At 50.5% G+C, this 22,005-nt stretch overlaps 1 protein-coding gene across 4 annotated transcripts in view; it reads right to left on the bottom strand.

Moving 5' to 3' along the window:
* Positions 1–20,690, bottom strand: part of ppfia4 (PTPRF interacting protein alpha 4) — a 39,077-nt gene extending 18,387 nt beyond the window's left edge. For all 4 annotated transcript variants that reach the window (XM_084704841.1, XM_084704840.1, XM_084704839.1 and 1 more), the window contains exon 1: positions 20,436–20,690. In XM_084704841.1, coding sequence (XP_084560967.1) covers positions 20,436–20,690 — 255 coding nt within the window. The remainder of the gene's footprint in view (positions 1–20,435) is intronic.
* Between the last annotated feature and the right edge of the window lie 1,315 nt (positions 20,691–22,005).

Here is a 22,005-nt window from a genome sequence, read left to right on the forward strand (position 1 = left end):
GGAGGAGGAAGGGGAGAGGGTTGGGGGAGGAGGAAGGGGAGAGGGTTGGGGGAGGAGGAAGGGGAGAGGGTTGGGGGAGGAGGAAGGGGAGAGGGTTGGGGGAGGAGGAAGGGGAGAGGGTTGGGGGAGGAGGAAGGGGAGAGGGTTGGGGGAGGAGGAAGGGGAGAGGGTTGGAGAGATGTGCTGTCCAGTGGAAAGACTGGACGGATCACAAGCTTCATCCTCAGTCTCAGTCTAATTTCACGGTCTGGTTATTTGTTCTGTTTAATTTTGATGGATACACCAATAGTCTGTGTAAAAATGACCGAGCATGTGTGTGTGTGTGCCAAAGGGACAGCTGACATGATCAGAACTCTCTTTCCTTCTCCGTGGTCATCCCTCTCTTTCTCCCAGCAGAGAGGTGACCCAGCGCCTGAAGGGACCACACTTCTCTCTCTCCTTTTCCCTCAGAGCCAGAGCCTAGAACAGCAGGTGTCCAAGTCCTCTACAAGAAGGAAAACAAAATCTGCTGTTCTCCATCAGCACTACCTCCCACAGAAAATGTGTGTGTATGTATTTGTGTGTGTGTTTGGGGAGGGGGGGGGGTTGAAGGGAGAAGGATAAAGGATTTGTGTTGCGTATCACTCCAGTTTGTCTAAAACACACACACACACATCGGGTTCTTCAGTATAGCATGCAAGGGCCTTTATCTTTTCTGCTGCATTAAGCCTCAAGCTCAAACACACACACACATATGCACACACACACATATGCACACACACACTTATGCACACAGACACAGAGTTTGTCACAGTAATTCCCACCAAACAGACTAAGCTTTTGTTGTTGTAAGTTTGGGAGCTACTGACAGACAAATAGCTACATGAGAAATATGTTCATTTCTCTTCAAAGGACAGTGGGGGAAGGAGATAATAAGAGATTGTAGCTGTTAGAATGGATCCTTACCTGGTACATGTAGGTGTTAAAGTGGATCCCTACCTGGTACATGTAGGTGTTAAAGTGGATCCCTACCTGGTACATGTAGGTGTTAAAGTGGATCCCTACCTGGTACATGTAGGTGTTAAAGTGGATCCCTACCTGGTACATGTAGGTGTTAAAGTGGATCCCTACCTGGTACATGTAGGTGTTAAAGTGGATCCCTACCTGGTACATGTAGGTGTTAAAGTGGATCCCTACCTGGTACATGTAGGTGTTAAAGTGGATCCCTACCTGGTAAATGTAGGTGTTAAAGTGGATCCCTACCTGGTACATGTAGGTGTTAAAGTGGATCCCTACCTGGTACATGTAGGTGTTAAAGTGGATCCCTACCTGGTACATGTAGGTGTTAAAGTGGATCCCTACCTGGTACATGTAGGTGTTAAAGTGGATCCCTACCTGGTACATGTAGGTGTTAAAGTGGATCCCTACCTGGTACATGTAGGTGTTAAAGTGGATCCCTACCTGGTACATGTAGGTGTTAAAGTGGATCCCTACCTGGAACATGTAGGTGTTAAAGTGAATCCCTACCTGGTACATGTAGGTGTTAAAGTGGATCCTTACCTGGTACATGTAGGTGTTAAAGTGGATCCCTACCTGGTACATGTAGGTGTTAAAGTGGATCCCATTCTGTAGGTGGATCTTCACTGTGGGGTTCATGGCGAAGATATATCATATCAGATTCCAAACAGACCAGCCACCACCAGATAGAGAATAAAGAATAAATAGATAGATGGATGGGTTGATAGATAGACCAAAGTAAAAGAGGTAAAAGAGGTGGAGGGTGGGGGGTGTAGAAAGAAGTCAAGTAGAATGGGGAGAAGGTAAAGACAGGTAGAGACAGAGACAGTATGAGAGAAGAGACCGAGAAAGTTGGAGAAGCCGAGGCAGAGAGAGAGAGAGAGAGAGAGAGAGAGAGAGAGAGAGAGAGAGAGATTGAGAGAAAAGACACAGAGATGCAGAGAAAGAGAGAAAGAAAAGAGACAGAGATAGCGTCTGTGCCGTCTGCTGAGTCCTGGTAGAGGGTGTGTCTGGTTGGAAAGGATGAGAGTCCTCCGCTGCTCTCTCTCTCTCTCTCTCTCTCTCTCTCTCTCTCTCTCTCTCTCTCTCTCTCTCTCTCTCTCTGCTCTCCTTTGGGATGGTGGACAGCCCTGCTTGTCAGCCTGCTCAATATTGCTGCCTCCTGCCGGGTGTCTGGATCAGAGAGGGGAGCGGAGGAGAGAGGGAGAGGAGGGACAGAGAGAGAGATAGAGACAGAGAGAGAGAGATAGAGAGAGAGAGACAGAGAGAGAGAGAGAGAGAGAGAGAGAGACGGGGGGAGGCAGGACTGCAGCAAACATATTTTGATAGATTTGAGAGAAAGAGAAAATTAGGAAAAGAGAAGAGAGAGCTGAAGCAAGAGGAGGAGACAGAGTAGTGTTTTGGTCAGCTGACTGAGACAGGAAGAGGCAGGGTTTATATAGGATCGCTGGGGGGCTCTGCCACCTGTTCTCTCTCTCTCTCTCTCTCTCTCTCTCTCTCTCTATCTCTCTCACTCACACACACACCAGACCTTCTATTGTGTTGTAGCTGTGCGAACAGCTCCAGCCGGCTGTGTCACGGAGCCACCCTGCTCAGTCAGAATGTGAACAGGTCTGAGTGCTACTCGGTGTTCCACCTCAACAAACAGCCATGACCCAGTTTAGCGCACAGTTAGAACACGACCTGCTCCCTCTCTTCACCACATCTACTTTCTCTGACTCCTTTTGTCACGGTACCTCTCTCTTTAGAAATCCTCTGTAGCTTGAATAGAGAGGTGTTTGTGTGTTTAAGCAGGTGTTAACATGGGAGGCGTTTCACCATCACACACCCCTGAGCTATCATCTATGGCAGCTGTTAATTGTGTCCAGCGAAGATACTGCTAATGTGAGAAGTACATTTAATTAGCCACATTAATGGAAATGCTAGCAGTGGTGGCAAGGTGATGGATGCTAGGTACAGGTGCTAGTCACGGATGCTAGGTACAGGTGCTAGTCATGGATGCTAGGTACAGGTGCTAGTCATGGATGCTAGGTACAGGTGCTAGTCATGGATGCTAGGTACAGGTGCAAGTCACGGATGCTAGGTACAGGTAACTGCTAACCTCATTAGAGAGAGAAGCCAAGGACATAGGACAGCTGATGTGAAGCTATGCTGACAACCCCTCTGCTTATCTCTGGGCAGCAGTCATCCAAACACACAATACAACATCTCTGTGCGTGTGACTGCTGTAAAAGTTGATTGGACTGGTTAATTGATGTACCTTATGCCACTCCCATTAGTACTAATCTGATTAAGTGTGTCCTTATCTTTGTAAGTGTGTGTGTGTGTGTGAGGGTATGAGGAAGTTCACACACACATTAACACACCCTCTGACAGGCTATGACACAGCTCTTTGAAACAGGCTCCAAATAACAGCCTCTGGCTTTACAATTAGGAAAAGGGGGGGGGGGGTAGAAAAGAGAGCTATAGAAGGAGAGAGGGAAGACGTGGAGTGGACGTGAGGAGGGTTCACTCTTATGGAGCTGTCTTTATATCAGTCCTCTACAGCCTAAATGCTCCTGCATGTTACATTCAAATCACTGTTCTACCTGGGTGCCTGTGCTCCTTCCATTCTGCCTCTGCCTCTGCCTGCCTGTCTGTCTGTCTGTCTGTCTGCCTATCTGTCTGTCTGTCTGCCTGCCTGCCTGCCTGCCTGCCTGCCTGCCTGCCTGCCTGCCTGTCTGTCTGTCTGTCTGTCTGTCTGTCTGTCTGACGGTCTGTCTGTCTGTCTGTCTGCCTGTCTGTGTGTCTGTCTGTCTGCCTGTCTTTCTGTCTGTCTGCCTGCCTGCCTGCCTGCCTGCCTGCCTGTCTGTCTGTCTGTCTGTCTGTCTGTCTGCCTGTCTCTTATCCTGTCCGTCTTTCTGCATGCCTTTCGCATGAACCTGGTTGTCATGGAAACTAGCAGGTGTGTGTTGCAGGCTGGCATCTCCAGAGATCTCCAGTGGTACTCGTAGCTAGTCCACAGTCAGAATAGTCCAGGTCAGACCGCACCTACTGCTACAACCTACACGACCTACGTTACCGTCCTCCTCCATTAGTAATGGGACAGAGACCCCTAGTGCCAACTAAAGGTACTCAGGAGAATAGGAAGCCTTGCATCAGTGTTGGAACTGATCCCCTTTATTGACAAAAAAATACAGACAAATATACTAGTTCCAATAAAGTCAAAACTCCCCCTGCCTCCTTCACTTGACTGGCCCCTGCTCTAGACAGCAGGATGGAGGGAGATAGGGGGTGAATGAAAGGAAAGAGAATATGCTAGATAGACGAATATTTGGGATTACTGATCAATATTAATGATGAATATGATGAGGATAAATATTTAGTGGCCTGTGTAGAGCAATAAGCTCTTGCTGTGTCAGTTTGCTGACGGAGATGTGGCTGTGCTGTTTAGGGTCGTGCCACATACATCCAGAACTCTGCTACAGGAACAGGGGGAGGCACACATCCAGAACTCTGCTACAGGAACAGGGGGAGGCACACATCCAGAACTCTGCTACAGGAACAGGGGGAGAACGGCCACACTGGAGGTAACTCTTTCTAACTAAGAAGATGCACGAGACGTCACACCTTTTTTCTTCTATGTACCCTATAGCGAGAACCACAGTCTACTTTCCTTCCTCTATCTCTCTCTCTCCCTTTCTCTCTCTCATCCACACTCACTCCCATCCCTCTATATGCAGTTTTTCTTGAAGCGTTGCTAATCTCAGCTGAACTTGCTCTCCTCTGAGAGAAGCCATTTTATAATGTAACGGAGCGTGGAGAGGTTGAGCACACATACAAATACACACACACACTGAAATAAACAAGCACATGTGCACTTACAAACAAAACACACAGGCACATAAACACACGCCCTCTCCCCCCCTCTATCCTCCTGCTGTCCAGGTGTCAAAGACAGTTATCACCAAAGAAACTCTTATCTCTCTCCTCTTCCATCAACACCCCTATCCATCATTCTTTTCCCTCCCTCCCTCCCTCCCTCCCTCCCTCCCTCCCTCCCTCCCTCCCTCCCTCCCTCCCTCCCTCCCTCCCTCCCTCCCTCCCTCCCTCCCTCCCTCCCTCCCTCCCTCCCTCCCTCCCTCCCTCCCACATCTTGCAAACACACATGTCAGCTCTGCCTCCTTCACACTGCCCACCTCAGCAACTCAGAGAACAGCAGTTTGCCCCTGCCCTCCCCCTCTCTCCTCTCTCTCTCTCTAGTTCTATATCAGTCTCTCGCAGTCATGGTGTCAACCACAGCCTCCTGGTCAGCCCAGAGGGACTGCTGCATGCTCATTACCAACACTCAGCTCATGTCATTAAAATCCATCTTCTTTCTCTCTGTATCTTTTTCTTTTTCTCCTTACCTGTTTCGCCCCCTCTCTCTCCCTCTTCATCTTTCTCTCTCTCTCTCTCTCTCTCTCTCTCTCTCTCTCCCTCTTCATCTTTCTCTCTCTCTCTCTCTCTCTCTCTGTCTCTCTCTCTGTCTCTCTCTCTCTCTCTCTGATTCCAGCTGTTCAGACTCAGATGAAGGTGTGTTGCCATGACAGGGTGTGCCACCAGGACAGGCATAGCACAATGAATGAAGGCCAATTTTTAGATCTGGACTTCTGGTCATTCAGCGTGTGTGTGTATGTCAGGACACTGCTCCTGCCCTTCACACAGAGCAATAGGGCAGTAGCCGGGTGAAACCTTACACCTTGTGTGTGTATGTGTGTGTGTGTGTTCGCGGTGACAGAGGCACGACAGGAACCTTTCATGGCGCCTGAAAGTGAGGCGTCAGACAGCCATCTAGTCACTCCCTCCTCCCTCCCCCTTCCTCTCCCCCTCCCTCTCTCCTTCAAATCCTTCCTCCTGGCTCACCACATCCATTCTTTCTCTTTCTTGTTCTCTCAAGACTTAACCGTTCTCCTCCCCTCTTTTCTACGGCTTGTCCTCTGTCCCTCCCTCCCCCTCCCATCATCCCGACAGACTTCACAGGGAGGTTAGGATTCCATCATCATAAAAACAATAAACCTCAGACATAAATATGACTGTCACACCATCAAACAATCCCATACCATAAACACAAACACATACTGTACATGCACAACTCAAACTACAGGATTTAATAATGCAGTTCCAGGATAAGTGCAAGGCTGTGTGTGTGTGTGTGTGCGTGTGTGTGTATGTGTGTGTGTGTGTGCTCGTGTAAATGTTTGAGGACCTGAGCGCGTGAGTTAGAGCTACAAGGCTGGAAAGCTCCGGAAAAGAAAAATCACATTTCATAAATAAATCATGCAGTGCCCAGTGATGGACACACACACACACACACACACACATACACACACACAATCACACACATACACACAAACACTTCACTGCCATCATAGCCCTGGCCAGATTAGAGCAGAACATTATTTAAAGGACAGAATGTCGGAGTCGTGTCTGTGTGTGTGTGAGTGTGTGTGTGTATTTCAACGTCTACAGCTCCACCCGAAGGCAGAAACAGGCTTTCTTAGCTGTCGGCAGAGCAGAGCTTTACAATGTCCATAGTGGGAATGTCCAGGCAGTACAAGGGGCCCCAGGCTAGAGCAAACCCCTTCATGGGTGACCCACACTGGGACACATCCAAAGTATTTGTGTATATGCGCGTGTGTGTGGTCATGTGTTTATGTGTGCATATGCATGCTAGCCCTGGGCTAATGTTAGCTTGGGGTTAAGTATAGATAGAGAGGAATGGTGCCATGACTGGTTTAACGCTGCTACACAGACCCTCTCCACCTTCCTGCTAACAGAACACCCTGTGTCACTGTCTACTGTGCTCTCCCTGGGCCTGTTCACAATTCATTAACTCACACTCTATCTTGACCTAGATTAGCTTCAGTAGTCCACTGCCTCCAGCAGCCCTGCAGTCAGAGCAGAGCAGGCGGTCTGGGCTGTGGAGTCAGAGAGGAGACAGTCCTTCAACTCTCCAGGAGGGGAACGTCAGCGTCCTGATGATAGGCTGGCTCCCCAGCTAGAACTGTCTAGAACCTCTGTTTCAGCTTCCCATCTGAGTCTCGCTCTGCCCTTGTTGAGAGAGCATGTGCATGTGTGAGTGTGTGTGTGGCCAGCCAAGCACAGTGGGTGAGCTCATCTGTTCTAGTCTCTATAAATATTGTAGATGCCATGTGCCTGCAGCAGCCTTCCTCCCAGCATGCTTCAGAATGATGTCATCCTCCAACACCGCTCCCATTCCCTGCCTTCCCCCCTGTCCTCCGCCTCATCATCCCAGATATCCATGGCAACCGTCAGGTGTCATGAGGGACTTGGCATCCTCTGCTGTTGACTGAATGTAGGGTGGGGTCTCAATAATCCTGTCCCTGTTTCCTCTCCCTTACCTCAAAGATGAAGGACAAGAGGCCGGTCTGCATCCCCAAATCCCCCTCCCCCCAGCCTCGTCCCTGGCCTCTAGGAGTCAGCCTCCTTCCTGAGACAGGAGGCATGATGGAGCACTCCCCCGGGGCACTGACGTGATGAGAGCAGCCATGGTTACTGTGGACACACAGGCTGGATGCACCAAGTTCATCCCCGGCACAAATACAGTAAAAGAAATGCAAAAAATGTGTTGTCATTTATAGGGCCATCTCCCCCATCTCCCCCCTCTCCCCCCTCTCCCCCATCTCCCCCTCTCCCCCCTCTCCCCCATCTCCCCCCTCTCCCCCCTCTCCCCCCTCTCCCCCATCTCCCCCCTCTCCCCCTTCTCCCCCATCTCCCCCCTCTCCCCCTTCTCCCCCTCTCCCCCATCTCCCCCCTCTCCCCCAGACACAGAGACACACTGACACACAGTCTGGCAGATTTGGCCCTACATCAGAAGCTGCTTTCAAGGTTAAAACAATTCAGAGGCATCAGAGGTGCCAGTAATGATCTGAACACACACTGATGTGAACACACACTGATGTGAACACACACTGATGTGAACACACACTGATCTGAACACTTGACTAGGAGAGAGGGAGATCAACACAAGCACACTAAGCACTAACACTGAACACAGCATCGCCACATGGGCACAGACACACATACACAAAGACAAACACACATCCACACAGAGTTGCTGACGACTGGTGTCTCAGAGGACAGAAGGTGTCAGGAAGTCAACATTATACCCTCCCCCTCCCCCCGTTTCCATGGAGACTGGAATCAGAAGGCTGTAGAGGTGAGCAAGGTAGTGAGAAGAAAACCCTGAGTCTGCACACACACACACACAGACACACACAAACACACACACATATGCACACACATGCATGCACATAAAGGGCAGGGCAGAGAGCTATTTGGAGGGACATGTGGAGGCCAGGTATAGAGACTGGGAGGACAGGAACTATTGGACCATTGCCCTTCGGGTCAGGGGGAACACTGATGGGACGGACATGCATTCTGCTGGCTCAGCGCTAACCAGGAGCCAACGGGATCTGTGTATTCCCACAGGGAGGAACAGGAGGAACAGAATGTGTGTGAAAGCAGAAAGGATTTTCTGTGATCAAAATGACCGGGGTAAAAATAACTTGACATGGATGAGTATGATGGAATGGGTGTCATGATCAACCTTGCTTGCTGAAACACACACACACAGGCATCACACATGCATGCACAAACACACACTCAACGCATGCTCAAACACACACTCAACGCATGCACAAACACACACTCAACGCATGCTCAAACACACACTCAACGCATGCTCAAACACACACTCAACGCATGCTCAAACACACACTCAACGCATGCACAAACACACACTCAACGCATGCTCAAACACACACTCAACGCATGCACAAACACACACTCAACGCATGCTCAAACACACACTCAACGCATGCTCAAACAGACCCCCACAGACAAACTCCTCCTCCAGCTCCTCCATAGGACATCAGAGGGAGCGTGGGCATTTGCTGTAAGTATGGACACTTAATAAACTCCATCTATGTCGGAATTTTTAATTAAAATTGGTTTCACTGCTATACTTTCCCATCTCTCTCCATCACACTGTTCATCTCTCTCTCTCGTTCCATCTCTCCATTTCTCTCTCTCCGTCTCTCTCTGTCCATCTCTCTCTCCATTTCCCTCTCTCTCCATTTCTCTCTCTCTCTCCATCTCTCACTTCCTCAGACGTGTTAAGCTGTTAAAGCAGGGACTCTTATTAATGTGGCAACCATGGAAACAGTTTGGTGTTACAGGAGCAGACACTCATCTATTTTTAAAGAGAGGAGGAGGAGGGGCTGGAGGAGGAGGGGCTGGAGGAGGAGAGGCTGGAGGAGGAGAGGATGGAGGAGGAGAGGATGGAGGAGGAGAGGCTGGAGGAGGAGAGGCTGGAGGAGGAGGGGCTGGAGGAGGAGAGGATGGAGGAGGAGAGGCTGGAGGAGGAGAGGCTGGAGGAGGAGAGGATGGAGGAGGAGAGGATGGAGGAGGAGAGGCTGGAGGAGGAGAGGCTGGAAGAGGAGAGGCTGGAGGAGGAGAGGCTGGAGGAGGAGGGGCTGGAGGAGGAGAGGCTGGAGGAGGAGAGGCTGGAGGAGGAGAGGCTGGAGGAGGAGAGGATGGAGGAGGAGAGGATGGAGGAGGAGAGGCTGGAGGAGGAGGGGCTGGAGGAGGAGAGGCTGGAGGAGGAGAGGCTGGAGGAGGAGAAGATGGAGGAGGAGAGGCTGGAGGAGGAGAGGCTGGAGGAGGAGAGGATGGAGGAGGAGAGGCTGGAGGAGGAGAGGATGGAGGAGGAGAGGCTGGAGGAGGAGAGGATGGAGGAGGAGAGGATGGAGGAGGAGAGGATGGAGGAGGAGAGGATGGAGGAGGAGAGGCTGGAGGAGGAGAGGATGGAGGAGGAGAGGATGGAGGAGGAGAGGCTGGAGGAGGAGAGGCTGGAGGAGGAGAGGATGGAGGAGGAGAGGCTGGAGGAGGAGAGGATGGAGGAGGAGAGGCTGGAGGAGGAGAGGATGGAGGAGGAGAGGATGGAGGAGGAGAGGCTGGAGGAGGAGAGGCTGGAGGAGGAGAGGATGGAGGAGGAGAGGCTGGAGGAGGAGAGGATGGAGGAGGAGAGGCTGGAGGAGGAGAGGATGGAGGAGGAGAGGATGGAGGAGGAGAGGCTGGAGGAGGAGAGGCTGGAGGAGGAGAGGATGGAGGAGGAGAGGCTGGAGGAGGAGAGGATGGAGGAGGAGAGGATGGAGGAGGAGAGGCTGGAGGAGGAGAGGATGGAGGAGGAGAGGATGGAGGAGGAGAGGCTGGAGGAGGAGAGGATGGAGGAGGAGGGGCTGGAGGAGGAGAGGCTGGAGAAGGAGAGGCTGGAGGAGGAGAGGATGGAGGAGGAGAGGCTGGAGGAGGAGAGGCTGGAAGAGGAGAGGCTGGAGGAGGAGAGGATGGCGGAGGAGAGGCTGGAGGAGGAGAGGATGGAGGAGGAGAGGATGGAGGAGGAGAGGCTGGAGGAGGAGAGGATGGAGGAGGAGAGGCTGGAGGAGGAGAGGATGGAGGAGGAGGGGCTGGAGGAGGAGAGGCTGGAGGAGGAGAGGCTGGAGGAGGAGAGGATGGAGGAGGAGAGGCTGGAGGAGGAGAGGATGGAGGAGGAGAGGCTGGAGGGATACAGAGGAGAGGATATGGGGCGTGGCTGATAGAGAGATGCCATAACAGCAAGATCTTTTGATCCAACACAATGTGTGTGTATCTGTCACATGCTAAACTGAACACCAGGGCCCTGACACAGAGAGTAGAGCCAATCTGGACCAATTAAAGTACAGTGTGTGTGTGTGTGTGTATTCACGAGTGTGCCGGCCCCCGAGGGTAACATCACCCCCCCTAACCCCCTTAACCCCCCTCCCCCCACTCTCCTCATGCAAGATGGCAACTAGAGGAGAGAAGCAGAGCAGAGTACAAAATGGCCACAGTCTTCCTGCTCTGTCTCCTCCTAACACCAAACCACCACAAAACCTCCCAGGGAGGGAGGGAGGAGGGGGATGGGAGAGAGGAAAGGGAGGGGGAGGGGGGAGGGGGGAGGGGGGAGGGGGGAGGGGGGAGGGGGGAGGGGAGAGGGAGAGAGAGAGAGAGAGAGAGAGAGAGAGAGAGAGGGTGAGAGAGAGAGAGAGAGAGAGAGAGAAGAGGAAAGGAGAGGATGTGACTGAGATTGGAGAGGCAGAGGAAAAAGAGAAAGAAAGGGTGAAAGGAAGTGGAAGTGGGAGGATGGTGGCGGAGGACAGGAGAGATGGAGCAGTGTCATTTAGGCTATAGGGCTTCACATGACCTTTACATAACACGACTATATGTAGTGATCCTGCACACACACACACACACGCACACACACACACACACGCACACACACACACACACACACACACTCACACACACACAGGCACACAAGCAGATCCCTTTGGTTCATCTCTTTCTCTCAAACCTTTGCCTGTTTGCTTCCCTCCCCGTCTCTCTCTCTCTCTTTCGCATGTTATTAATGTGTTAGTCATGTCTCCGGCTCACCAGTTGAGCAGTGAAAGACTCACCCCCAACACACACACACATTCAATAAACACACAGACACACAAACACACACGAGCTACCAGGGGGCACACACTCAGCTATCTCCGGAAAGAAAACAACTCTTGCTCTTGTGATTTGGAACCCTGTAAGCTAAACCAGGGCAGGGTGTGTGTGTGCATGTGTGAGTGTGCGTGTGTGAGTGTGCATGTGTGAGTGTGCGTGTGTGAGTGTGCTTGTGTGAGTGTGCGTGTGTGAGTGTGTGTGTGTGAGTGTGCATGTATGAGTGTGCGTGTGTGAGTGTGCGTGTGTGAGTGTGTGTGTGTGTGCTTGTAAAGAGACAGTGGGTTGAAAGGAGAAGGGGGTGGGAGGGGGAAGCAGCATAGTGTTAATGATTTCTTTCTTGCACTGGGGCAAGGCACATCACGAAGCCCATTATTGTAATGTGGCTTCCCCATGCTTACTGACCTTCATCAGAGAGAAAAGCTGTACTTCTGTGGATATGACAAATATGATATGTAAGAGTGTGGGTGTGTCAGAGAGAAAGAGAGAGAGAGAGAGAGAGAGAGAGAGAGAGAGAGAGAGAGAGAGAGAGAGAGAGAGAGAGAGAGAGAGAGAGAGAGAGAGATTGTTATCGCAAACAAGTGTGTTTGGGTATGTACACAACAGAATGAGTGTGTGCCTAGGTTGATAGTCAGACAGGCATTTTAAAGGTTTTAAAGGACCCCTGCCTATTAGTATTATAATTAAATGTACAACATAGACTTTCAAACGCACTCAAGAAGCAAACGCCCCCTCAGCACTATTAAAGGTGGTGTAATGCACACATGAGTACACACGCCCACACACACAGATACACACACACACAGATACACACACACACACACACTAGTGACCTCAAGCGTGAAGTGCTGGGCTTACCGAACCTCCTGCCATTTAATGGGCTGACTTTTTATCACAACACAAATTCAAACACACACACACACACACGAGTAAGCATGCAAACACTAGACATGGAACTGCCTCGACTCCTCCTCACCGTGTTTATGAACACTGTCTAAGACGACGAATGCATCACATTCTTGATCTGACATGGGTAAATAATACATATGTGATAGCTTTCAATCTCCATACAGCAGGTAGGAAGCAGGGCAGGATGTAGGAGCTTAGGAGGCAGAGGAGTAGATAGGAGGTAGGAGAGTGGGTAGGGGGTGTATAGCAGGTAGGAGGTGAAGGGGTGGGTAGAAGAGAAGATGGGAGGAGGTTGAGTCAGAGGTAGAGCAGCATGTACGTGGCGATAAGGGAGCAGGATTGAGGTGGAGAGGCAGAGGATGATGGGACATTATCTGACACAGCTGCGCTCCCTAATAGACCTCTCAGCACACTTTCTAAGTCCTTCCTGCTGATAAAAGAGTAGAAGATAAAGCGACTGAGAGACTGAGGGAGCAAGAGTGAGAGAGAAGAAGGAGAAGGCAAGAAAAAAAGAACGATGAGAGGTGGGGAGAAAGGGAGAGCAGGAAAAAGGGATTGTTTTAGGTAAAGCAGGACAGAATCCTCGATCTATCTATCTCTCTCTAAACCTGTCCTGACTCTAGCCCCACCCTAACCCTAACCGTAGCCCCTGTCTTGATCCTAGCTCTAGTCCTGACCATAACTCATAACTCAGTCTTGACCCTGAGTGCTGGCCCTTATCCTAGGCCCAGTCTTGACCCCTGCACTATTGCTGACCATAGGCCTGAGTAACAGAACATCTCTCACTCCTCACACTGCCCCCTGGGAGGGTGGGAGAGCGAGTGAGGGAGGGAGAACCATCCTTTCCTGTCTGTGAGCGTGTGTTTGAGGGCAGTAGCATGCCACCGTGCTCAACCCAGTCATGCCAACCCCTAGAGGCCTGACCCGCCACACTACTACATCCTTCTAGACATCTCACACATGCTCGCTCTCTCTCTCTCTCTCTCTCTCTCTCTCTCTCTCTCTCTCTCTCTCTCTCTCTCATTTTCATTTTCATTCTCATTTTCTCAGTCTCATTTGAGTGTATGTTTCTGATGGAAGGTCTCTCTATCTGTGACCGTTCTGATGATGATGATGAGGATGATGATGATGATGTGGCTCGCTCCTCTAGCATGACTGGAAGACATTCACATCCATGTCCAGCTCTGTTGAGTCAGCCTTGTGCACCATCTTTTGCTCTCTGTGTCTTCCCTCTCTCCTTCTCCAGCCTTCTTTCCTCAAGGTATTAGGAAAGACAGGATGATTGTATTAGGAGAGAGCAGTGAAGGGGAGAGCAAAGAGAGATGGTGAGAGAATCGGGAGGGAGACAGTAATAATAAAGAGAGAGAGCGAGAGGGAGGGAGAGAGGGAAGGAGGGAGGAGGGGGGATGGCAGAGAGAACAGGGAGGGAGGAAGCACTGTGTCTAAAATCAGGTTTTCTACAGGACTGTCATCCTCTCAGTTCACTGTCTGATTTGACACCATCCGTGCTCTTCCTGGATCAGCTGCTGGCCTGAGCTCTGTCTTCAAGTCAAGCAAGGTCATATTCTACAGACCTTCTGCGGAGGCAAACTACACTAGTGGGGAATTATGTTGCTTTCAATATTCTTCAAGTTCAAGGTCCTAGGCAGCATCAGGGCTAAGTCCTGGGTAGAACCCATAACTGGATTAGAAGAACTTCAAATGCTTCATCTGGTCCATGAAATGCTGCTTGTCACATTCACAACAGTGACACTGGGACGTTCTCGGCGCTGCTCACAACAGTGACACTGGGACGTTCTCCGCCCTGCTCACAACAGTGACACTTAAAGCAGTTCCAAACACCTGTGCCTGCGTGTGTGCTGGACGGCCAGGCAGTGAGACGGTCTGGGCATGCTCCTGTGTGACCATACGGCCTTGCAAAGTGATCCAAGCGGAGCCTTGCACAACCAGACTGCTGGCTAGACCTGAGTGTGTTCCAGTCCTCCCTGCACTGAAGCCAGCCTGGTGCTGACAGCCCCTCTCCTTCCTGTAGATCCTCTATGATACCTGGTGGGTGGAGGCAGGGAGCGGAGAGGAGACGAGGCTGTCACACACACACACACAGGGAGGGGGCATATTCATTACCCCCATGGCGGGACAGCAGCAGCAGAGGGGAGATCTATGTCAGCTACAGACCAGATCAGCTGTGTTATCACTGTACCTGTCTCACCTCATCAGTGAAGGAGTCCTGGCACTGCCTCTAGCTCTGCCTCTAGCGTTGTCTCTGCCTCTAGCTCTGCATCTACCTCTAGTTCTATGTCTATCTCTAGCGCTGTAACTGCCTCTAATTCTGTATCTGCCTCTAGTTCTGTAGCTGCCTCTAGCTCTGTATCTGCCTCTAGCTCTGCATCTACCTCTAGTTCTATGTCTATCTCTAGCGCTGTAACTGCCTCTAATTCTGTATCTGCCTCTAGTTCTGTAGCTGCCTCTAGCTCTGTATCTGCCTCTAGCTCTGCCTGTAGTTCTGTGTGCCTCTAGCTGTGCATGTGTGTCTGTACTGAGCCCTGTATCTGTTTCTGTAAGCAGCTAGAACGAAGCCTTAGCCGTTAACTTCTGAACTCTTGAATCTGTTGAACAGATAAGCATGTGAGTGTGTATGCATGTGTGTGTGAACATGGAAGGATATGTGTGCAGTCTACTCTCCTTGATGCGCATGGTTGTACTAATGCATGCGGCTGTACGAGACCCAAACTGCCCGTTGGAATTGGTATATAATATATGAGAGTAGTTCAATTGATGGAGCACACACACACACTGACTCAGCATTACCCAAGTCTCATAAGAGTCCAGTGGGGCTGATCCATCAGCCTCAGCCTCCGGCCCTGCAGGGGGAGATGGATGGGCCTGGTGGACAGGGATGACATGTTAGGACACACACCCCTGGGCTGATCTCGGGAGGTGGCATCTTAATCTAGAATACCTAATGATGTGTTATGAAGGATGCAACGCTGTTTTAGACGATCAAGGTGATGGAGGCCACCTCTTCCAGAGTCTGCGAGGTGACAGATCTCATTTGGATGGCTGATAAGGTGCTACCGATAACAGAACGAGAGAGGGTGCTAACACACACACACACATGTACACTCACTCAACCACACACACACGGGCACACACACAGATCTTCAAACTATCAATCGACAAAAAGAAGCAGCTATGCTCACTGAGATCCAGGTATTTCCTGACCTGCTCTCCTTTCCCTTCCTCTCTCTCTCTCTCTCTCTCTCTCTCTCTCTCTCTCTCTCTCTCTCTCTCTCTCCCTCCCTCCTCTCTCTCTCTCTCTCTCTCTCTCTTTCTCTCTCTCTTTCTCTGTCTCCCCTCCCTCCCTCCCTCCCCGTCTCTCTCCCTCCTCTCTCTCTCTCTCCCTCTCCCTCCCTCCCTCCCTGTCTCTCTCTCTCCCTTTCAGGGAGTCAGGGGGACACATTGGCACCTGGGTGAGCTAAACGTGCCTTCCACTGGGAAACAGATGGCCCTGGCATAGCAGAGCGATGGACAGAACGAGGGATGGAGCGGCGCAGGGTGAGAGAGCTACCATAGTGGGCTAATATTCTATTAAATGTTCCGACTTGGGGACATGTGTGGCCCTGGGACAGGGGCCAGCCCTACACCCCAGGAACCCAGAAAGAGAGAGACAGAACATATAGAGGGGGAGAGAAACAGAAAGGAGAGAGAGAACGTTCAAGGAAGGAGAGATAGTCGGGTAGTGTCAGTTAGGGCCAACACAGGGCCGACAGACACAGAGGTGGTTCATTAAACTCCAGCTTCCTGAACCTTTCCAGCTAATGAGGCCCGGGCTCTACCTTCCTGTGCTCTCCCAGTCTGTAGCCTCCTGCAGCTTTATCAAACAACTCACTCACCCTCTCTCTCTTTCTCTCTCTCTCTCTCTCTCTCTCTCTCTCTCTCTCTCTCTCTTTCCTTCATTGTCTACATTCTCACTTTTCTCCCTAACAGAACACCAAACGTGTAATTCATCCCCTTTTGAAGCATTGTCAGTTATATAATATTGCGTGAGATTAAAGATTTGGGGTTTACAAGGAACGTGGTAATTTTTCCACTCAGTGGCCCTCTTAATATTCTCCCATCATGGTGAATGAAGCTGGCTTGCTCACCCATGGGTAACCAATGCTAGCCCTGGGCACACTCTCTCCACACACACACACACACACACACACACACACACACACACACACACACACACACACATACAGAGTGTTTGCTGTGCTGGCGTTTCAGTGCAAGACATTGTGGTGGTGAACATGAGTGGCTCACCCTACCTCAACTCTCCTGGTCAGACCTCAGAACACTGCTGAATAATCTGAACTTTGGACTGTACACACACACACACACACACACACAGACACACAGGAAGTCAGAGGTTTGCTGCTGTACTGAACCATGCAGTAGGCTGTGGTCTGAAGTGTGGTCCTGTTCTGGGCTGGGCTGGGCTGGGTGGAGACAGGGAGCCGTCAGGGAGCAGAGCCCATGACAGGAGTCCGGGGGTCGTGTCTGTCCTAATGGAGCAGCTAATGGAGCTACTGGCTTATTGATGAGCTAGCCCTCCCCACCTCCTCACAACTACAGTACAGTACAGAGGGCCACCTGCTAACTGAGCAGCCAACACAGCTGGAACGCTGGAGAGAGAGGAGACGAGAGGGAGGAAGGAAGGAAGGAAGGAAGGAAGGAAGGAAGGAAGGAAGGAAGGAAGGAAGGCAGGAAGGAAGGAAAGAAGGGGAGGATGAGGAGCATGACATCAGGCTGTTCCAGGGTGGGCCTGTGGGCAGCATTACATGCAGAGGAAGGGCAAAGGGACAGACTGAGATCAACCTGGACCGACTGATACTTGAGAAGGAAAGAGGATGGATCGGAACGCACACTCAATCCGTACAGAGACACACACACACACACCCACAAGCAGTGCAGCACACCGAGTGAACAATATGGAAGGAAGCACAGTCAAGGTCAAATTTGCAGTTGAAAAACGACTCACGGCTCTGTGCAAAGCGGATATTCAAACTCTGTGTTCAGTGGGGCCAGCCCTGTCAGTAGGGAAGGTCTACCTAGGAGGAATAGGTGTCCTCAGGAGCTCTAACTAGCTCTAAAGCCAATAGGGGGCCGGAATAAGGGGTTCGATTATGGAGGGATTTAGTAAACCGACACAAACTCTGCTGACAAAAGGCCATAAGAGAGAGGATGTGTGTGCCAAGGGTCAGTAACGAGGTGTGTGTCGCTGTGTGTGTGAGAAGGGTCCGTAATGAGTGTATAATGTGTGTGTGTGCTCCCCCCACCCCCTTTACCCCCTGTTTGTTATGACACCTGCTCCAGTCAGACACAACAGGGGCTATTTCCACCAACTGACACACACACACACACACACATGCTGGGAAACAAGCGGCCACCTCTGCCTCAGCCTAGAAAACAAAAGGAGAACAGCTGCCTTCACTGGGGCCTCCACTGTCACACACACTGGGACACCTTCTACTGCCTCCCACACACACACACACACACACACACACACACACACACACACACACACACACACACACACTGGGACACCTTCTACTGCCTCCCACACACACACACACACACACACACACACACACACACACACACACACACACACACACACACACACACTGGGACACCTTCTACTGCCTCCCACACACACACACACACACACACACACACACACACACACACAAACACACACACACACACACACACACACACACACTGGGACACCTTCTACTGCCTCCCACACACACACACACACACACACACACACACACTGGGACACCTTCTACTGCCTCCCACACACACACAAACACACACACACACACACACACACACACACACACACACACACACACACACACTGGGACACCTTCTACTGCCTCCCACACACATGCCAACACACACAAACGCCGGGACACCTTCTACACACACACCACCGCCTTTCACAGAAACCGGTGTGCACACTGTAGTCAAGCCTTTCATCCACAATCACATCAGCTCTACACAGGCCCTCGCGGCCTATTCGGCCCGACCTGGACTTAACACACACACACTCATATACTTTCACACAGGGACAAACATGGAGGGAGCTCTAGAACCAGCGAGCGAACGAGGATCAGAGGAGAACGAAGCCCACACGTGTAATCATACCCACCCACAGTGCCTGAACCACCCTGTACATTGTAAACACACGTACACAACTCTTATACACTGGAAGGAGAGCCACTATGTGACTGTGTGTCTGCTTAAAAGCTCATTTGACTATGGGAAAACCCATCCCTGAGGACTGTATTAGCAGTATTATGCACTGTAATGGGCTGACAAGTTAATCTGAAACTCTTTGTGGTTAATGAACACATCCATCCTGGGGAGCGTGCACGTGTATGTGTGTGTGTGTGTGCTTGTATGCGTGCTTGTATGTGTGTGCGTGCATCATGATAGTGAAGATTTGACAGTTCTGGGTCAGGCCAGTCCAAGCCCTGTGGTGTCAGACACCAAGGAAAAGACACACACACACACACACACATACATACACACACACACACACACACACACACACACACACACACACACAGGTGGAGTCGAATGTTTGCTGTGCAGCCCAGAAGAGAGGGTGGCAGCGAGGTGTAAGGAGGGCACTGTGGTCATGTCATGACCGATGCATCCGTCTCACATCAGCTCAGGGTACAGCCGGCATCCGGGCTGGGCTGAGAGAGCCCACACACACACACACACACTGACACATACACACACACAGACTGACTCCAGGGCCGAAGTGAGAAGAGAGGGGGAGGAGAGTTGTCATAGCTGCCTTGTCATAAGTCCTGTATCATTCCCTGGAATGGGTGAGGATGTGGGGTTGGGATAATAGCTACATTGATTTCTAGAAATTCTAGAGACAGGATGAACAGCTTTGACTTGAGCTCCCTAACACTCCCTGTCTGCTGGGAATGACATACCGTAGCACAATTACATGTCATTGTGACGCAAGCCTCAAATGTGTATGTGTTTCTGTGTATATGTGAGTGAACCGTAGACATTGCCCCCAGGTCTCTGACTGTATAATACTTATTATCACAGAAATAAAACATTTTGCTAAACCAACCAAGATTAGAAAACAAGCATGACAGTCCCTTCCCACACAGTCACACACACTTGTATGCACACACACACACACACACACACACAGATCTGGGAAAGAGAGCAAGCAGCCCAGGGCCGTGTGCACTAACAGTCGGCCATGTTTCCTCTCAAGAGGCTGTACCCATGCTGTCACCATCAGTAAGGAACCAGCACGGCAGGCACACACACACACACGCGCGCTTCCCTGTCTTCCTGGTTTTGCATCAGCAATGTTCCAAACCATTCCAGGTCCACTAACACATTCCATGTTGCAACATATTCTGCTGAACAGCTTGGTGATGTCCTATTGAATCGTGTTAGAGTGGATTCACCATGAGGATCTCACAGTGGAGGGTTCCAGTCATGGCAAGAATGTTACCTCCACTGCCAAGTGGGTTAAGCCTGTTGGCAGTGGATAGCCTGCAAGCTTTAAGAACAAAAGATTGTTGGTTCCACTCCAATCAAGCTGACTGGGACTGTGTTCTCTGCCTTAAGCTCTTCTTCTAGTCACCACTCCTTAAAGGTGGCATAGTCCACAACAGGTAAAAAGGACTAGAGATAGTGGATGGCTGGATTAGGAGCCTTTAATGTTCAAGTATTTACTGTAAGAGGGCATGGCTGGTCGGAGATTCCAGACCTATGGACCATCCTGACATTACATTTAGTCCTACCCCCTGTGCCAAGCAGTTATAGACAGGCTGGGAATGCATTGAGTAGCTCGAAGGAGGCTGTGCCTTTTTTTAGCTACTGCTGGAGTAGATAGGCTACAGGTCCCTATCGGTCAGGCTGGGTCTTAGGAAGCGTACCTGAGGCAGCGCTGCGTTGATCTGACGTTGGAGCACGTCCCTCTCGTGCTGGGCACCCTGCAGCTTGGTCTGTGATTGGATGAGGGTCTCCTGGGTCTCACGCAGTGATTCGAGTAGCTTGTCTCTCTCGTCCAACATGTTTACCATCAACTGCTCGAAGTTGGCCTCCTGGTCGGCGCCGTTTTGGGTGCTCCCGCCCCTGGGAGGACCACCCGAGTCCCCCTCGGTTATGGTCGGCATCACCTCGCACATCATCTTCGCTGCTGCCTTATTACAGTCCTACAACATAGTAGGCTATTGCAGTGGGGAATGAGAGCGTGGCATCATGTATGTGCGAGACGCCCCAGCTACACCAGATTATCTATACAGTTGATCACAAATCGGAAGCGGTGCGCAATAAATATGTTTTCGATTAAAAACTTTCAAAGAGACAAATTGCAAAAGCCAGCATTCAACCATATGGTCAACGCTTTATTTTGAGTCTTATTTTGGCAAATTCGTCTGAAATGAGTCGATCTTGACCTTTTCCATATCAACCGGCATTTATCACCTCGCGAGGAGATCCGCCCAGCTCAGAGCCATGCACTCCCGATTCCACTGTGATTTGATTGACAGCTCAACGATACTTGTTCACTGATGCGAGCACAGGGAGGATATATTCCAACAGATCAAATTTCACCCGATTTCCGAGGCTCCTTTGATTCAACACCCACCAGTTGCCGTAAATCGTTCCTTTTTTCCGCGAGAGCAAGGCATTTCTGCGGTATCCGCCGCTGCCATCTCCTCTCCACACCACCGCCGAGCCGACACACGCTCTCTCCCTCACACACTCCTCCCTCACACACTTGTGTTTCCGCAGCTGTCACCACTACGAATAAGGATAGGGAGCAAGTCCCTGTAATCTAGAGAAGAACAATGCAATTTATCGATGAGCCAATACGCACGACGTTTACTCTCCCCGTTTCAGCAACGAAAGCACACTCATATTTACGGAGAATCTTGAGACATTCCGCTCAAGCGGTAGCGACAACTCCTCACATCAGCACCACTATGCGCGTTCACGGAATTGTTGTAATGTGCACGTGCGGCACGCTCTGGTGAGTCTGAGACCAAAATAGTGTCATGCGCAGCGCTCCCTGGTGGGACATAAAAAAAATGGAACTGGCAGAGTCTGAAATAGGATAGAAAATAATATCATATTCACATCACAATTAGTCGTACTCGTACTGATATTGATAGCGCTATCTGTAGGCTACTTATTAGGCGAATCTATATTTTCTGTGTAGCAGTAATCTACTGTCTAAATAGCCTATAATCTCATCAATCATCTTTCTACGTGTAAGCCAACATTGAACATTGTATTCATGTTACATTAAGGAAATCTAAGGAAAATCTTTTTCAATAGCTTCAGTGACTGTAACACATCTAAACTATAACTTCATATCAAGGAGTTCCACTAAGGTGTTTTGTCCAATCACAATACATTGCGATGCGCTCATTCTAGCATTCCAGGTGGTTATTTTAAGGTAGTTATTTTTATGCAATTTTATTTTAAGATCATTTTGCCAGC

The sequence above is a fragment of the Hypomesus nipponensis genome, chromosome 9, assembly GCF_054491055.1.
Source record: "Hypomesus nipponensis isolate SF chromosome 9, ASM5449105v1, whole genome shotgun sequence".
In the NCBI taxonomy this organism is placed as follows: Eukaryota; Metazoa; Chordata; class Actinopteri; order Osmeriformes; family Osmeridae; genus Hypomesus; species Hypomesus nipponensis.